We start from the raw sequence: 17,132 nt of genomic DNA, 5'->3' as shown, positions 1-17,132 counted from the left end.
CTGAAAGAGAGAAGTGGCCGAGGCTCTATCTCTACACTGACTCCTGGATGGTAGCTAATGCTCTGTGGGGATGGCTGGATCGATGGAGAAAAGCCAACTGGCAGCGCAGAGGGAAACCCATCTGGGCCGCTGAGATTTGGCAGGACATCGCCGCTCGGGTGGAGAAGCTGATCGTGAAGGTTCGACACGTGGATGCTCATGTACCCAAAAGTCGGGCTAATGAAGAGCACCGTAACAATGAGCAGGTGGATCGAGCTGCCAAGGTGAAAATATCACAGGTGGATCTGGACTGGCAGCACAAGGGAGAATTATTTTTAGCTCGTTGGGCCCATGATGCCTCTGGTCATCAGGGACGAGATGCAACGTACCGATGGGCTCGTGAGCGAGGGGTGGACCTTACTATGGACAGCATCTCACAGGTTATCCACAACTGCGAGACCTGCGCTGCAATCAAACAGGCCAAGCGGGTAAAGCCTCTGTGGTACGGTGGAAGATGGTCCAAGTACAGGTATGGGGAAGCCTGGCAAATTGACTACATCACCCTTCCCCAAACCCGCCAAGGCAAGCGCTACGTGTTGACCATGGTGGAAGCAACCACTGGATGGCTGGAGACATACCCTGTGCCTCATGCTACTGCCCGGAACACCATCTTGGGCCTGGAAAAGCAAGTCCTTTGGAGACATGGCACCCCTGAGAGAATCGAGTCAGACAACGGGACGCATTTCAAGAACAGCCTCGTAAGTACTTGGGCCAGAGAACATGGAATTGAATGGATCTATCATATCCCTTATCATGCACCAGCTGCTGGGAAAGTTGAACGGTGCAATGGACTACTCAAGACTACCCTAAAAGCACTTGGTGGAGGAACCTTCAAAAATTGGGAAGTGAACTTAGCAAAGGCCACCTGGATGGTTAACACCAGAGGATCCATCAATCGAGCTGGTCCTGCCCAGTCTGAACCCTTGCACACGGTGGATGGAGATAAAGTCCCTGTGGTACACATGAGAGGTATGTTAGGAAAGACTGTTTGGATTAATCCCACCTCAGGCAAGAGCAAACCTATCCGTGGGATTGTCTTCGCTCAAGGACCTGGTTGCACTTGGTGGGTAATGCGGAAAGATGGGGAAACACGATGTGTGCCACAAGGAGACCTCATTTTAAGTGAGAACTGTGTGTAAGGTTCCATTGTATATATATATATATATGTGTGTGTGTGTGTGTGGAGTTTAAGGAAGGTACTGATTTGGAATTATGTAGATGGTAATAGAATAAGGGGTGGATTATGTCCTGGGTTGCAGTATATTCTATCACCATCCTCATGTACTGTTGAAACCAGGTGAGGCAGTGCTCCCTGCCTCCCCCCCCGCCCCGGGCTACCTTCTGTTAATGGGCCCATCAATGCCCTGCCCCATGACTCATAGATAACTTCCCCCTGTATTGTCCCCTGTTAATGGGCCCACCACTGCCTTGCTGCATGACTCAGAGATAACTTCCTCCTGGACTGTTTTCTGTTAATGGCTCATCAAGGCCTTATCTCATGACTCACCATCCCATTGTGAGATGCTCCTCCCCTTGGGAGGAGCCAAGCATTCCATACTGGATATAAGCTGAGAATTCGAACACCACGGCAGCCCTTACCTACGGGACTTCCAGAGGACAGGAGCTACTGCTGGACTTTCAGCTGAAGACCAGACCCCCTTTCTTCCAGAGGATCACGCTTCAACAAGACCACCTCATCTGGACGACTACCATCACCCTAACAGGGTTCCAGGCTGTATTCTGACTCTGTCAGTGTTTTTGATATTATTGCATTTATTCTTTTTATCATTTTCCTATTAAATTATAATTCTGACTTGCGATCTCTCACTGGTTTGATTTCAAACTAGTACAGGGGTTCGGGAACGGGGCACCGAGGGTGTCACTGCTCCTGGGGGAGGAGGGGGAGGGATGGAAGAGGAGCAGGAGGAGGAGGAGGGACAAATGAGGATCAGGGAAAGGAGAAGGAACTACAAGGTCCAGCACTCCCTGAATTTATAGTCCCCCACCTGTGTGATCATCACCCACCATCCCACAGGTGACTGGGGAGCGGGAGCTTTGCCCAGATATCCTGGGGGGGTCCCTGGGTTGGGTTTATTTGGGGGGGGGATGTTTGGAGAATGTGGAACTCCAAAGCTGAGTGGAAAATCCTACTTGGGGGGATATTGGGGGGTCCCACCATCCTTAAGTGGGGAGATGGAAACAGGGGGAACTTTTCGGATTCCTGGCACTCTCAGCAGCCCGGGGAGGGCAGGGACCAAGCCGACAGGCGATCCCCAGTACAAGCGTGACTCCCAGCAGCTGGGACGGGGGGAACCCTTGAACCCCAAACAGGAGAGACCAGAGATGGGGAACTCCTGGGAGGCATTTTCAGGCTGAATTTTGGTGTTTTCTGAAGGTTTTATGGACCCCAGATGTCCGATGACTTCTAGAGATGAGCTTGGACAGAGGGACCTGCAAACTCAATGTCCTCATCCCTTGTATTTCCCCAAACCAGGATTTCCCATTGCCAAACCTTGGCTGGATGGAGAGGAAGGCTGCAAGGAAGAGGAAGATGCCTCGGGACACCCAGGCAGGTGAGGAGGAAGTCAGTGCCCCTTTCCCTCTCTCTCCTGCTCCATCTCCCAGCCCAGCATGGCCCCCAGCTGCAGGACAACCCTGTTGCCGAGGCCGTCCTGCCGGGGACGCACTGGGGGGATCTCCTTCCCCTTCCCTCTGGCACCAAGGTAAATCCCATCCTCTCCTTGTCCTTCCTCCCTCAGACAAGGAGCTGAGGATGGAGACCAGGGAGGACAAATCCCTGCAGCAGAACCTTGTGGAAGAGGCTGATTTGAGCAGTTCCACAGTGCAGGAATCCAACGGGGAGGAAAAGCCCCGGAGATCCCGCAGGAGGAGGGGCTCCAAACCCATCCCAGGGTGCTCTGAGGAGGAAAGACCCACCCTGTGCCGGGAAGGTGACCAGAGATCCAGCCGGGGCTCTGAGCTGGTGGTCCATGAGCAGCTTCAGGATGGGGAGAAGTGCTACAAGTGCTTGGAATGTGGGAAGAGCTTCAGCCAGAGCAACAGCCTGATCTGCCACCAGATGATCCACACTGGGGAATGGCCCTACAAGTGTGGGAAATGTGGGAAGGGTTTCAGCTTTAACTCCAAACTCATCATCCACCAGCGCAGCCACACTGGGGAGAGGCCCTACGAGTGTCCCGAGTGTGGGAAGAGTTTTCGGATCAGCTCCAGTCTCCTCGTGCACCAGAGGATTCACACAGAGGAGAGGCCCTTCCGCTGCCCTGACTGTGGGGAGGGCTTCAAGCACAACTCCACCCTCACCATTCACCGGCGCATCCACACTGGGGAGAGGCCCTTCAAGTGTGGGGAATGTGGGAAGAGCTTCAGCCGGAGGTCCCAACTGACCATCCATCAGATGATCCACACTGGGGAGAGGCCCTACGAGTGTCCAGAATGTGGGAAGAGGTTTCAGACCAGCTTCCAGTTCCTCAGGCACCAGCAGATTCACACGGATGAGAGGCCCTTCCGCTGCCCTGACTGTGGGGAGCGCTTCAAGCAAAACTCCCACCTCATCACCCACCGGCGCATCCACACTGGGGAGAGGCCTTATAAGTGTGACGAATGTGGGAAGGGGTTCAGCCAGAGCTCCAGCCTCAGTACCCACAAACGCATCCACACCGGGGAGAGGCCCTATGAGTGTCCCCAGTGTGGGAAGAACTTCTCAGACAGCTCTCAATTGACCAGACACAAACGGAGGCACCACTAAGGGAAGCCCTGCGAGTGCTCCAAGTGCAGGAAGAGCTTCGTGCGCTGCTCCAACTCCATCCCCCATCAGTGGACCCACGTTGGGCAGAGCCCTGATGGCCCATGTTCCCTGTGATCTGTGTTGGGAAGACACTGGGCTGGTGGTCATTTTGGTTTTGTTCTAATTATCTTTAGATTCATCTTCATCCCTTTGGAACAGACTAAATTGGGGTAAAAATCAACAAATTAATGGCATCTAATTAATCAATGGCACCTAAAACCTCACATTTTACTAGTGCTTCAAGAGAAACTGGGAATCAGGGAGTAATACTTGAGAGTATTTAGGGGTTGTGGGGTATTTGGAGTTGTCTCCATTTCTTGGCACTCAAAGAGATGAGGGGCTTCAATCTGTCACCTCAAGACCTCTCAGTGCCTCTGAATGCTACTCAGTCCCACCCCAAAATTATTCAATTCCACCCCCCCTCCAGCTATGATGCCCTTAGTTTTAGCTTTCATTTTTTTCATATTCTGCACTGCCTAGGTTTGTAGTTTTGAACTTCATATTAATTGTTAGTGTCAGAAAAAATTAATCCACAAACACCAGAGGTTTATATGCAAAAAGGAGATAGAGGAGTGCTTTCAATTTTTTCAAATAAAGGGAGAGGCCATGGGACATTCCCCTGGGATCTCTCTAATTTTTGGAGGGCGCAGCCTCCCTTTTATCCCAATTCCAGGCCGTACGTCCCTTCTCCCTTTCCCCATAGGCTGAGGGATTTGAGAGGTACAGACTTCCTGGTACACATGATACCTGAGATACCATCCCCCCTCCCCCCAGTGCATAATCTCCTTCTTAGTTCTTACCCTTGTGGAATTTTGTGGTGTTTCCCCAGTGTCTCTTTCATCTTTCAGTTGAATCCATCCCATTGTTTCTGTTATCTCTCAGTGATAGTTTCATTTTATCGGCAGACTCACAGCTTGTTTGTAAAGACAAGTGTCACTCTGATAGTATAAGGTTTTAAAATCTTAGAAAATTTGGGGACTTAGAAAGAAAGTTAGGTTTGGTGAGCCCGGGAAGAGTAGGTCCTGGCAAGTGTTAGGCCTTGTACTTGCTAAAGATCATGTCAGACTGCACCTGTGTAATTGGTATATGATGAATGATACAATTGTTAGATGTGATTAGATATAATTATTGTTTAAAGAACATGAGGAACAATGTTAGGGGGTTGAGGGGGATCACAAGAAATCCATGCTTGGGTAAAAACAATGCATACAATAGAACAATGTAAGTTTAATAATTAATATGAAAGTTATATAATGATAGAGTATAAAAGTATGTTCAACTCAAAACCAAGTTAGGTCAGATTTGGGTATGTGTACCCCTAACACCCAGAGCTCTTAATAAAGCACCTTCATTTAATCATTCTGTGATTATGTGTGTTCCTGAACACTAACATTTTGGCGACCCCAGATGGGACCTTGTGAGTGCTGCTGAGCAAACTCACGACCCGATCACGCTCCAGCCGGCACCGAGGGATTCTTGGGGACCCCATCAGCTGCGACCGTCTCTGCTGCTCACAATTTCCCCAGGAGAGAAAGGTAAGGTGCTTTACTGTGGGGGTCAGAAAACCAGCTGATTCAGAGATCCTGGCTCTCCCTTGGAGGCAAGGCACTTTCTCTCAGAGAGAGAAAAGTATTACTCCCAGAAATCTTTGAGTTAGTTGCCTAGGCGCCGTCTGTCAGACAACTGCAATAGCGTTGCAGATCCAGCATTTGTGGTATATTGTAGTTACAATATGGAGAAACTTAAAGGGATTTTGGGCAGCAATGCTCCCACACCAGATACTTCTCCTTTGGGTGCTTATTAGCACATTGGAAACAAGGTAACATTGGGGAAGAATTACATAAGACTAAGATAATTTTGGCCAAATCTTCCCACAGAAAAAGACCCCAGCAACCCCGTCTCTTCTGTTGGTAGCTATAACCCCCTCTTCTCTCTCTTTACTTTGTTTTCTTTATCTCACCCTCTCTTCCTCTCCTCTCTCGCATAACCCTTGTTGTTGGCACTAAAATAAAGGTACATTATTGTTGTTGTGATTTAAACTGAAATCCCTTGTGTCCGTCTTGCACTCTGAGATCAAACGAACCTCTCACGAGTCCCACTCGCGTTAGCGAATCGTGGCATTTAAACTGGAGTCACAGACAGGATTTCTGACAGACAGAAGGGGCTGCAGGTTTGTTGTGCAGTCTGTATTAGGGGAAGGACGTTTTGCTCCAGCTGCACCTAGCCCAACACTCCCAAAGAGTGAGCGGTGTCTGGAAAGCAAGAGGGGCAACTTGAATTTCCTGCAAACTGCACACGCCGAGGTGAAAAGCACCCCACACTCACTTGAGGGCTCTGTCTGCAGAATTTTGCAAAAGATCTCTTAGTGCAAAAGGGCTGGATTGTTTTTGTTGTTGTGTGTATGAATTTTGACAGCTTGGTGTAGCAAAGAGACAACCAGAATTTTAAACTGAAGGAGTGCCTCCCAAGCAGATTTGTTCTTTTTACCCATACAGGGAAGCAAAAATTTGTGTGTGTGTGTGTGTGTGTGTGTAATTTAAGTTGATACCTCCCTGTAGTGGTTTTTCCCTCTGTAAAAATGACCGAAAATGTCTGCAGAAGTTAAAGCTGCATTTTATGCATGTTATGCTTTGTTAGCAAAACACAATGCCAAACCTCCAGGAGGGAAAGGTTCGTGCTTAATAATTGGTTTAATTTGGAAAATGTGATTGATAGACTATGTTTTTTTTACAACATGAAACAGAATTTAAACTGGGCAAAAATAAAACTCTACTCTGCTCAGTTTTGGGAGCTTGTCTTACAGCAGCTATAGAAACTTGCTTTAAGTGAAGAAGTTAGGAAAGAACTATAATAGACTCCCTCCAAAACCTAGTTAAAATTTTGCAAAAACAATTGGATGAAGAAAGGAGTAAGATCAATCTGTTGTGAGTAGCCCTCCATGATAAAAATTCAAAAAATGCTGACTTGCTAAAGGAAACAAGAGAGGGAAACCCCTCTCATTAATCAAATTTACCCTCAAAAGGAGCTAACTTGGATAAAATTGTGGGGAACACTGGTGTCTTAGTTTGAAACCTCTAATTAAAACACAATATAATATAATTATATCAATAATGAAAAGGATCCGCATATAACGACTGAAAATAAAGAAAAAGAAAAAGAAAAAAAAAAAAAAGGGAGTACGGGAGTCTGCCTCACGAGTCAGAGACAGAATATGTATTCTGAGTGTCTCTTACTGGAGGTGATTAAATTCGATTGAGAGAACAGGAAGCCAGTGGGTACTGGGGACATGGAGTCTTCGTAACAACAGGAGACAGACATAACCCATGGGCTCTAAATCAGCATGCAGCTTATCAGGCAGAGGGGCTAAACCCCTTGGAAAGGGGGGACCCTATAGCTATAGTTGGTACCCCCAACCAACTACTGGAAAACATTCACAAAGCTGCCTGCTTGCAAATGATACACAAAAGAAAATTAATTGCTGGTTCTAAATCACCAGTGTTGTTACCTGTGAAAACTGAAATTATGACCTCTTTAATTCAAGGCCTTCCAGAATCACTTAAACCTACAGCAATTTTTCTCATAAAAAACCCCCAAAACCATAGCAGCTATAACCCCTGTGGAGAGACTAGATAGATTTCTTGGGAACCCGACTGATTGACCTGGTTCCACTGATCCTGTGTTTACTCCCTTCACCACCCCCTCTCAGCCAACAGGTTCACAACTGCGTTCTCCTGCTAGGAACCATAAAATTTGGACATGGAGCAAAGTTGCAAAAGAGTTAACTAATTACAGTAGAAATTATGGACCTGTAAAAATCCCAGAAGAAAAATCAGAGAAAGCAAAGGGTGTTAGATACATTGGTTCTCTTAATGAAAACCCAGAAAAGAGAAAACAAATCTCTAACCACCAGTACTGGTGGTCACTAAGGATAAAGAAGAGGGTCCCCAGAAACATAATGGATGACTTATCACTTAAAAGTTGAGTAAAGTAGTTTCTAATTAACACTGTCCCAAGTTCATTGTATCGAATGCCCCATTGTATAACCCAGCACACCTCCACAGGCTCTGGGCTGCGAGCCAAAGCAGTCTCCTTCTCAGCTTCTGGGAGTGGATCCCAAACAGCCTCAAACCCCAAATCAGGGAAACTGGGAACTCTGCCTCTCATGGGTGAGCAGAGAGGTGGAGGTTGGTTGTATTTAAAATGCTCACTAGAAATAACAAAAGTGGAGACATACTGATTTTAGCAATGGTGGGTCCCAAACGTGCGCCTATTACTTCCAGTTAACGCTAGAGCCCAAATTTCTGTGTTAACCAATACAGACTAGTACAGGATTTGAGAGCAATAAATGCAATAACTAAAGATATTTACCCAGTGGTAGCTAATCCTTGCACATTGTTAACATCCATAAAAGAGAAATATAAATGGTTTACTGTAATTGATTTAAAAGATGCCTTTTTCTGCATACCCCTTGATAAATATATATGATAAAAATATATGAGATAAATATATGAGACAAATGTATGAGATAACACACTTAATGTATCTCAATTTTTCTGCATACCCTTGACAAAGAAAGTAGGAAACTGTTTGCCTTTGAGTGGGAAAATCCAGAAAATGGAAGGAAAACTCAGCTCACCTGGACACACCTCCCACAAGGATACAAGAACAGTCCAACCCTATTTGGAAGCCAGCTATTTAAGGAGCTGGAGATTTGGACTGAGAATGAGCAAGTACTGAGAGAACAATACCTGCTGTTCCAATATGTTGATGATACACTGACAATTACAGAAGAGAAAACAACCTGCATAAAGGTAACAATTGAAATTTTAAATCAGCTGGGAATGGGAGGATATAAGGTGTCTAAAGAGAAGGCACAAATTGCCCAGCAAACTGTGATTTACCTGAGATGTGAAATCTCACAAGGGCAACGTAAGCTGGGTACTGATCATATTCAAGCTATTTGTGCTATTCCAGAACCCCAGAACCTGCATGAGCTGCGAGTTTTCCTTGGGATGACAGGGTGGTGCCACCTGTGGATCATGGACTATGGACTAATTGAAAACCCCTGTATGAAGCCCAGAAGACGCAGCCGTTTACCTGGGGCAAACCACAGAAGGAGACCTTCCTCAAACTGAAGGAGGCATTGACAACAGCTCTGGCATTAGGATTGCCTGATTTGTCCAAAGATTTCCAGCTGTTTGTGCATGAAAGACTACACCTAGCACTGGGAGTGCTGACCCAACCTTTGGGAGGCTGGAAAAGGCCGGTAGGCTACTTCTCCAAACAACTTGACAATGAGAGTGCCTGATGGCCTTCGTGCCTGTGGGCAGTCGCAGCCACTGTGATGCTGATACAAGAAGCCAGGAAACTCACAATGGGTAGAGACATAGATGTCTATGTGCCACACATGGTGACCACTGTTTCAGAACAAAAGGGGGGCCATTGGCTATCTCCAAGCAGGATGATGAAATTCCAGGTAATCCTGACTGAGCAGGATGATGTCACACTAAAGACAACTAACCTTTTGAATCCAGCTTTGTTCCCACGTACCACAACTGAAGAAGGCCCATTAGAGCACGACTATGTAGAAGTAATAGAGTACACCTATTTGGCAAGAGAAGACCTGAAAGACATCCCACTAGAGCAAGCAGAGTGAGAGCTATTCACAGATGGAAGCAGCTTGGTGGAGAACGGGACCAGATACGCTGGATATGCGGTAACAACAGTCAGTACAATAGTGGAGGCAAAAGCAAATACCAAATACAAATCACCAAATTCATCTGCCCAGAGGGCAGAACTGGTTGCCTTAAGCAGAGCACTAGAATTGAGTAAAGGGAAAAGGGTAAACATATGGACTGACTCAAAGTATGCTTTTGGAGTAGTACATGTACATGGAGCACTGTAGAAAGAAAGAAGACTACTGGCTTCTCAAGGTACACACGTTAAACATCAAGATGCAGTCCTGCAATTGATAAAAGCAATACAAAAACCTGAACAAGTATCAATTATACAGTGTAAAGCACACCAATCAAGAAACTCCAAAATTTGTGAGGAAAATCGTAAAGCAGACTGGACAGCTCGACAGATTGCTTGAGAAGTGCAAACAACAATGGCATGGATACCTTTAAAAGTTAATGTATCTCAATGTAATTTGCCTCCAAAACCAAAATATTCAGTAAAAGATGAGAAATTGGGACATTTGCTAAATGCACAAAATAATTCAGAAGAGTGGTATGTAACTGCACAAAGACAAATAGTGTTAACCCCCTTGATAATGAGAGAAGTTCTACAAATTAAATATAACAAATGCCATTGGGGTGCAGAAACATTGGTAAAATTGCTAAAACAAAAATTAATCTTGGTATGGATGCTAACAATGGCAAAATCAACTCAGTGGCTAGACACAGGCAGAGCTAGGAAGGATTAAGATAGGAATAGAATCAAGATGACACATGGTAAGAACCCTTTAGTAGAGCGAAATTTGGGTGGGCCCTAGAGTCTTTGCTTGGTCCTATAGCAAACTATCAGAATAAAGAAATGTTGTACAAACTTACAGGTCAGGTAGATAAATTAGCAAGAGTGACCTGAGAAAGATTTAAAGAACTAAACATACAATTACAATTTACTACTCCTGAAAGAGCATGGAGTGTGTGGGTTTTTTAAAGGGATGGATTGATCATTGCTGCATCCACATCCCAAATGTAACTGCAGATGTAGAATATGACATCAATCAGTTGCAACAAATAGAGCATGGAGCACAGGAAGAGCAAAAGGATTTGACTACAATTGGTTAGGGAGAATCTTCAAAGGGTTAGGGTGGAATGTGAGGTCGTGGAGTAAATCTATCATTGAGAGTGCCATAATCTTACTAATTGTATTCTTAGCAATTTGGTTAGTTTGCAGCATCTTCAAGGTAGAAATACAGAAGAAAATGTCCTGGAACCAGAAAATAATAAAGGCACTGATGTGAGATCCACAATCTTCTGGTTCTCCAGTTCCTGACAGTATCCAGGACAGCTCACCTGGATGAGGTTTACATCAATCAAGGATTCAAAGAACATCAAGTATAAACTCAGAAACAAAGAACTGTATCAAGTGAAAACATTTGCACTTATAGTGAAGTGAAAATGCTTTCATTTAGATATGTAATATCAAATATATAATACAAATATGTAATGATAGTAAAAGGTCTCAAAATCTTAGAAAATCCAGGGACTTAGAAAGTTAGGTTTGCCAAGCCTGGGAAAAGTTGGCCCTGGGAAATGTTAGGCCTTGTACTTGCTAAAAATCAGGTCAAAACTGCACCTGTGTAATCAGTAGATGATCATGATACAATTGTTAGATGTGATTAGCTATAATTATTGTTTAAAGAACATGAGGAACAATGTTAGGGGGCTGGGGTGGATCAGGAGCAATCCATGCTTGGGTAAAAACAATGCATACAATAGAGCAATGTAAGTTTAATAATTAATATATAAGTTATATAATAACAGAGTATAAAACATGTTCAACTCAAAACCAAGATGGGTCAGATTTGGGTATGTGAACCCCTGACACCCAGATCTCTTAATAAAGCCCCTGCATATAATCATTTGTGATTATGTGTGTTCCTGAACGCTAACAATTTCATCAGATTTTACTGGAATTTTGTGGGATTTTTCTGGAATTTTGTGGGATTTTCCTTGAGTTTTGTGGGATTTTTCTTGAATTTTGTGGGGTTTTGAGAAGATTTAGGGACTTGTGGGATTTTTCTGGAATTTTGTGGGATTTTTCTTGGATTTTTCTGGCTATTGAAGAGATTTTGTGGGATGCTTCTGGAATTTTGTGGGATTCTCATGGAATTTTGTGGGATATTGAGGAGACTTGAAAACTTTTGAGGGATTTTTTTTTAGATTTTGTGGAAATTTGTGGAGATATTGTGGAATATTTCTGGAATTTCGTAGCATTTTGAGAAGATTTAGGGGATTTTGTGGGATTTTTTTTCAATTTTGTGGGATTTTTGTGGAAGTATGTGAGACTTTGAACAAATGAAAATAATTTTGTGGGATGTTTCTTGAATTTTGTGGGATTTTTGTGAATGTTCTAGAATTGCCTAAAATTTTGTAGGATTTTTTAAAATTATTTTCGTGGGATTTTTCGGAAATTTTGTGGGACTTTTTTGGAATTTTGAAGGATTGTTCTTGAATTTTATGGGATATTCAGGCAATTTTGTGGGATTTTTCTGGAATTTTGTGGGATGTTTCTGGAATTTGGTAGGGTTTTGAGGAGATTTAGGGAATTTTTTGTGATTTTTCTGCAATTTACCAGGATATTGATGAGATTTTGTGGGATTTCTCTGGAATTAAGTGGGATTTTTCAGGAATTTGGAAGTATTTTGAGGAGATTTAAGGAATTTCGTGGGATTTTTTTGAATATTAGTGGGATATTGAGATTTTTTTGGGATGTTTCTGGAATTTTATGGGATTTTTCTTGAATTTTGTGAGGTTTTCCAAGGATTTTGTGAGATTTTTCTGGAATATTGTCAAAATTGACGGAGATATTGTGGGATTTTTCTGGATTTTTTTTTTTTATTTTCCAGGAGTTTTGTTGGAAGCGGAGGAGATTTTGTGGGATGTTTCTGGAATTTGGTGGGATTTTTCTGAAATTTTGTGGGATTTTCCTTGAATGATGTGGGATTTTTTTCTAGATTTTCTTGGAACTTGTGCAGATTTTGTGGGATGTTTTGTTATTTGGTGGGGTTTTGAGAAGATGTAGGGAATTTTGCGGGATTTTTCAGGAATTTGTGGGATTTTTCTTAAATTTTGTGGGATGTTTCTGGAATTTTGTAGGATTTTGAGGAGACTTGAAGAATTTTGAGGGATTTTTCTTAGAATTTGTGGAAATTTGTAAAGATCTTGTGGGATGTTTCTGGAATTTTGTGGATTTTTCTTCAATCTTGTGGGATTTTTCTGTAATCTTGTGAAATTTTTCAGGATTTTTTCAGAAATTTGTGGAGATTTAGTGAAATGTTTCTGGAATTTGGTAGGGTTTTCAGAAGATTTATGGAATTTTGTGGAATTTTTATTGAATTTGGTAGGATTTTTCTGGAATTGTGTGGGATTTTGAGGAAATGTTTTGGAATTTTGTGGGATGTACCTGGATTTTTTGTGGGATGTTTGTGGAATCTTCTCAGCTTTTTCTGGAATTTTGTAGGAAATTGGAGAAAATTTTGTGGGATGTTTCTGGAATTTGGTAGCGTTTTGAGAAGATTTAGGGAATTATGTGGGATTTTTCAGGAATTTAGTGGGATATTTCTGGAATTTTGTGGGAATTTCCCTGAATTTTGTGTGACATTTCCTGAATTTTGTGGAATTTTTTTGGCATGTTGTGGAATGTTTTGGCATTTTGTGGGATTTTAGGGAGACTTGAAGAATTTTGAGAGATTTTTCTTAGATTTTCTGGAAATTGGAGGAGATTTTGTGGAATGTTTCTGGAATTTGGTGGGGTTTTTGTGGCATTTTGTGGCATTTTGAGGAGACTTGAAGAATTTTGAGGGATTTTTCTGAGATTTTGTGGAAATTTGTAAAGAATTTTGTGGGATGCTTCTGGAATTTCATAGCGTTTTGAAAAGATTTAGGGTATTTTGTGGGATTTTTTCTTCAATCTTGTGGTATTTTTCTGCAATTGTGTGGAATTTGGAGGAGATTTTGTGGGATGTTTTTAGAATTTGGTAGGGTTTTGAGAAGACTTAAGGAATTTTGTGGCATTTTTGTGGAGTTTTGTTGGCCTTTTGTCCTTCTTTAAGGCCAATTTAGGAGGAAAACTCCAAGTGGGGGTTTCCCCAGGGAAATGACCCCTCCCCCTCAACTGTTCCGGGAAAGGAAAAGAATTTCCTCGGAGAGAAGTGGGAGAAGCTGTTTATTTAACAGAAATTGAATAATATTAAATAAGAAAACCTCTCGCTGTTGAATGGGATGGCAAATCTAGGAAGAAAAGTCCTTTTCATGTGCTGTAGCTCGGCTCGCTCAGGTTCTTATCAGTCCTTTCAGCGCTGGAAAGTGCCGAGGCCCAGGCCCCGGTGGGCCACAGGCGTGAGCTCCCGGGGTTTGGCTGCGTGTTCGGTCCAGAGCAGGCTTGCACAGATGCAGGTAAAAAGGGAAAAAACAAAGGTCCAGGGAACTCCTCTGCCTCAGCTAGCTAAAACTAACTAAAAGCCAGAGAGAAGCTGTGTCCTGCAGTGTGTCCGTGCTGCAGACACCACAGTCCAGGAGCGGGATGTGGGGGAGTGATGTTTTCTTTCAACACAAATTGCGCACTTCTTCTTCCGCCCCCTTCGCTCTCAGAGCCAGTCTTAAAGGTGCACAACTTAATATATAACATAAACCAGACGATTGGGGATACCAGGATCATAAAGTCACCCCAGGACAGCTCTATATATGACCTTTTTATTATTATTTTTTTTCCTACCAACTGGCCTCCTTTTCAGACACCTTAAGTCTTTTTAGCAAGAAAATTAAGCAGCTTTACAGTAGCCTCTTCAACCACCTTTTGTCCCCCTGACAAAAGCAAATCATCCACATCCTGCAACATCCTAACTCCTGAGGCTGGAGTAAACTCTCTTAATATTTTCTGCAAAGCTTGCCCAAACAAAACCAGTGACGCCGGATATCCCTGTGGGAGGACTGTCCATGTCAAATGTTGTTGTACCATTTTCCTTCCTTTTGTTCCAGTCATTTTCCTTTTAAACATGTTCCAGTTCAGTGGCAAGCAATGCCACTGCCTAAAGCCAATCACATTTTTTGTTTTAGTAACCAATTGCTCCCTGTCCCAATTTTTCGCATCAAGTCCATCTAAGGCGGAGGGAGGTGACTAACAAATTAACCAAGGAAAGATAATAAAATACTTTCCCCTCAAGTTTTCCTACAGCCCCCACAGAGGAAGCTGCATGAGAAATACCTGGGCCTGCATAGGGACAGCACCAGCCCCACAAGGCAGCAGCTGCAGAATCGGCCTCAGAACTGAATCCTGCCAATTCTGCCTTTTTACAACAAAACACACAAAAAGCAGAGGGGCATGGTGAGACACAAACTTTGAAGAATTTAAGATTATAGAGAAGCTGAGGCCTTAATTAAAAAGAAGCCTTGCTAACTCTAATTAAAATCAATAGATGGACCTTGCTAAAATTAAAGGTAGATAGAGAGGATGTCGCTCTATTAGGAACGGCGAGAAGAATGACACAGACTCTCTTGGGAGTCGATCAGGAGAATTTCTCTCTGGTTTATTACCTCAGGTCTTTTTTATAGACCGATACGTGAAAAGTACAGAAAAGAAACTCTTATTGGTTAGTAAACTAACACATCACTATCATTGGTCAGTGGGGTACACCACCCCTCGACCTTCTCTTGCAAGAAAACAAGGAACAGACAAACAGCACCTGCAAGGCTGTTTTCTGTCTCTGAGGATTGTTTTAATTCCTCCTCATGATTTCCCAGGCCACTTTCTCAGGCAAGACTGAGAAAGCTATGTGGCCTGCAATTTCCACAGGCACCATGCTCTCTGTTTCACAGTTAGCATCCACAAGAGGCCTTGCTAAAATAGAGGTTAAGCATTGGCTAATAACTAATTGTCAACTTTATGCTTGTTCAGTTGGGCTTAGAGTGAGAAATAAAGTATCTGGTAAAGAACTTCAAGACAGTTGCAAATCAGAAACTCATTGAAGATATGAAACAAGGAGCCCAGCCAAGGGTCCATTTGTCACTTTGCATTGAAAAGGTTGAAAGGGCAGAACGAGGAAGAGCCATATCCCTTCCTCCCTTCTGTGACCCCTCCTCAGAAAAAGACCACCGACCCATTTCAAGGATCATGCTTAACTGCTTTTTTTCCTAAGTAGCATAGGAAGTGAAAAGTTGGTGGGAACTGGGTCATGAATATGTATTTGTATTCAATACTTCTGTAAATAAAAAGCCTGTATTCACCTGTGCTCCGGGCTGTGTGTATTAAGGGGTGACCTGACACATCAGCCCAGTGCTGTGAATAAACATACACTTTTTAATCCTAAAACAGTTAAAGAGTCTTTGTCTGTCTCAGTTGGATATTGATACCAGATCATATCCATATTTTAGTAAATCAGCCTTAAAATGAATCCAAAAATTGCATGTGGAAAAAGGAAAAGAATTTGGGGGTTTGGGAAGAGTAGGATGGATTTTGTTAACAGCTAAGATAGGAAAAAGCACCAACAGAAGGAACAATTGTTTTTGGAACACTCCCATGTGGAGTGACAGAAGAAGGTTATAGTCTTGAGCTCAGATTTGTTTGTGCAAGTGAAACAACAACAAGAACAATGATGATAATGATTATAATAATGATGATAATGATGATTGATAATGATAATGATAATGATAATGATAATGATAATGATAATGATAATGATGATAATAATATAACACAATAATATATATTTATATACATAATTAAAAATTGATAATTTGAAATAATGTTGACAGTACTGATTTGTGAGCTTTGGCTGCTCACTGTAACACTAAGCACCCTACAAAAAAGGACTGGCAAAGACCCAAATGTCAGTGGTAAACTTTTGTGAATTGTATACATGGAATAAAGGAGGAAGGGGTGAAATTGGCTGTTTTTATAGGGTTTGGTGATACTATGATGCAGAATGCTTTGTCTGTTCCTGTGAAAAACACAGTGATTAAGACTGCTGGGTTTTTCATGTACCAGACTCTCTACAAGCTGCAGGATTGGTTGAACAGGTGACGGAGTTGTTAAAAGAGCAGTTGATAAAATGAGGAGATGGGAACCTGTCCTGGTGGAGAACCCATCTCCCAGATGTGTTCCATGCCCTTAACAATGGGCCCACTGGGGAAATGGAAACCCCTGGGTGTGCAGGGCTGCACCCAATTTGCAAACACAACCATGGACAGTGAGACTTGGACTGCCTGGGAAATTGTTCTGGGTGTGATGGCCCCTGACAGGGCCACCCCAGAGGCTGCAGGGCTGGACTTTCCTGCACTGGAATTAATTAGGAAAAAGCCAAAGCAAATGAAAGTTAACAATACAAGAACAGGAATTCAGATTCCTCCAGGATGCTTTGGTTTGGTAACTGCTCACTTGAGCTTGGCCTTGCAAAGTGTTGATGTCATGGGAGGAGGAATTGATGCAGATTATCAAGGAGAAATTGAAGTAAGTCTGTTAAACAATAATGAACAAGATTTTGTTTTCCAACCCCATGGCAGGGTATTACAGTTATTAATACTGCAGTTTTAAAAACAATTGTGAAAGAAGGAGATCCACC

The 17,132-nt window shown here is 43.1% G+C and overlaps 1 protein-coding gene across 1 annotated transcript in view; it reads left to right on the top strand.

Annotated features, from left to right (window-relative positions):
* Positions 1-2,535: 2,535 nt before the first annotated feature.
* LOC147647051 (uncharacterized) overlaps positions 2,536-17,132 on the top strand; it is a 96,996-nt gene continuing 82,399 nt past the window's right edge. The window contains exons 1-2 of the mRNA XM_086872643.1: positions 2,536-2,605; positions 2,963-3,767. Of these exons, the coding sequence (XP_086728769.1) occupies positions 2,561-2,605; positions 2,963-3,767 (850 nt within the window). The 5' untranslated portion in view covers positions 2,536-2,560. The remainder of the gene's footprint in view (positions 2,606-2,962; positions 3,768-17,132) is intronic.

Source organism: Cyanistes caeruleus, unplaced genomic scaffold (assembly GCF_971803275.1).
Source record: "Cyanistes caeruleus unplaced genomic scaffold, bCyaCae1.hap1.1 HAP1_SCAFFOLD_69, whole genome shotgun sequence".
Lineage (NCBI taxonomy): Eukaryota > Metazoa > Chordata > Aves > Passeriformes > Paridae > Cyanistes > Cyanistes caeruleus.
This window is presented reverse-complemented; position numbering and strand designations above follow the sequence as displayed.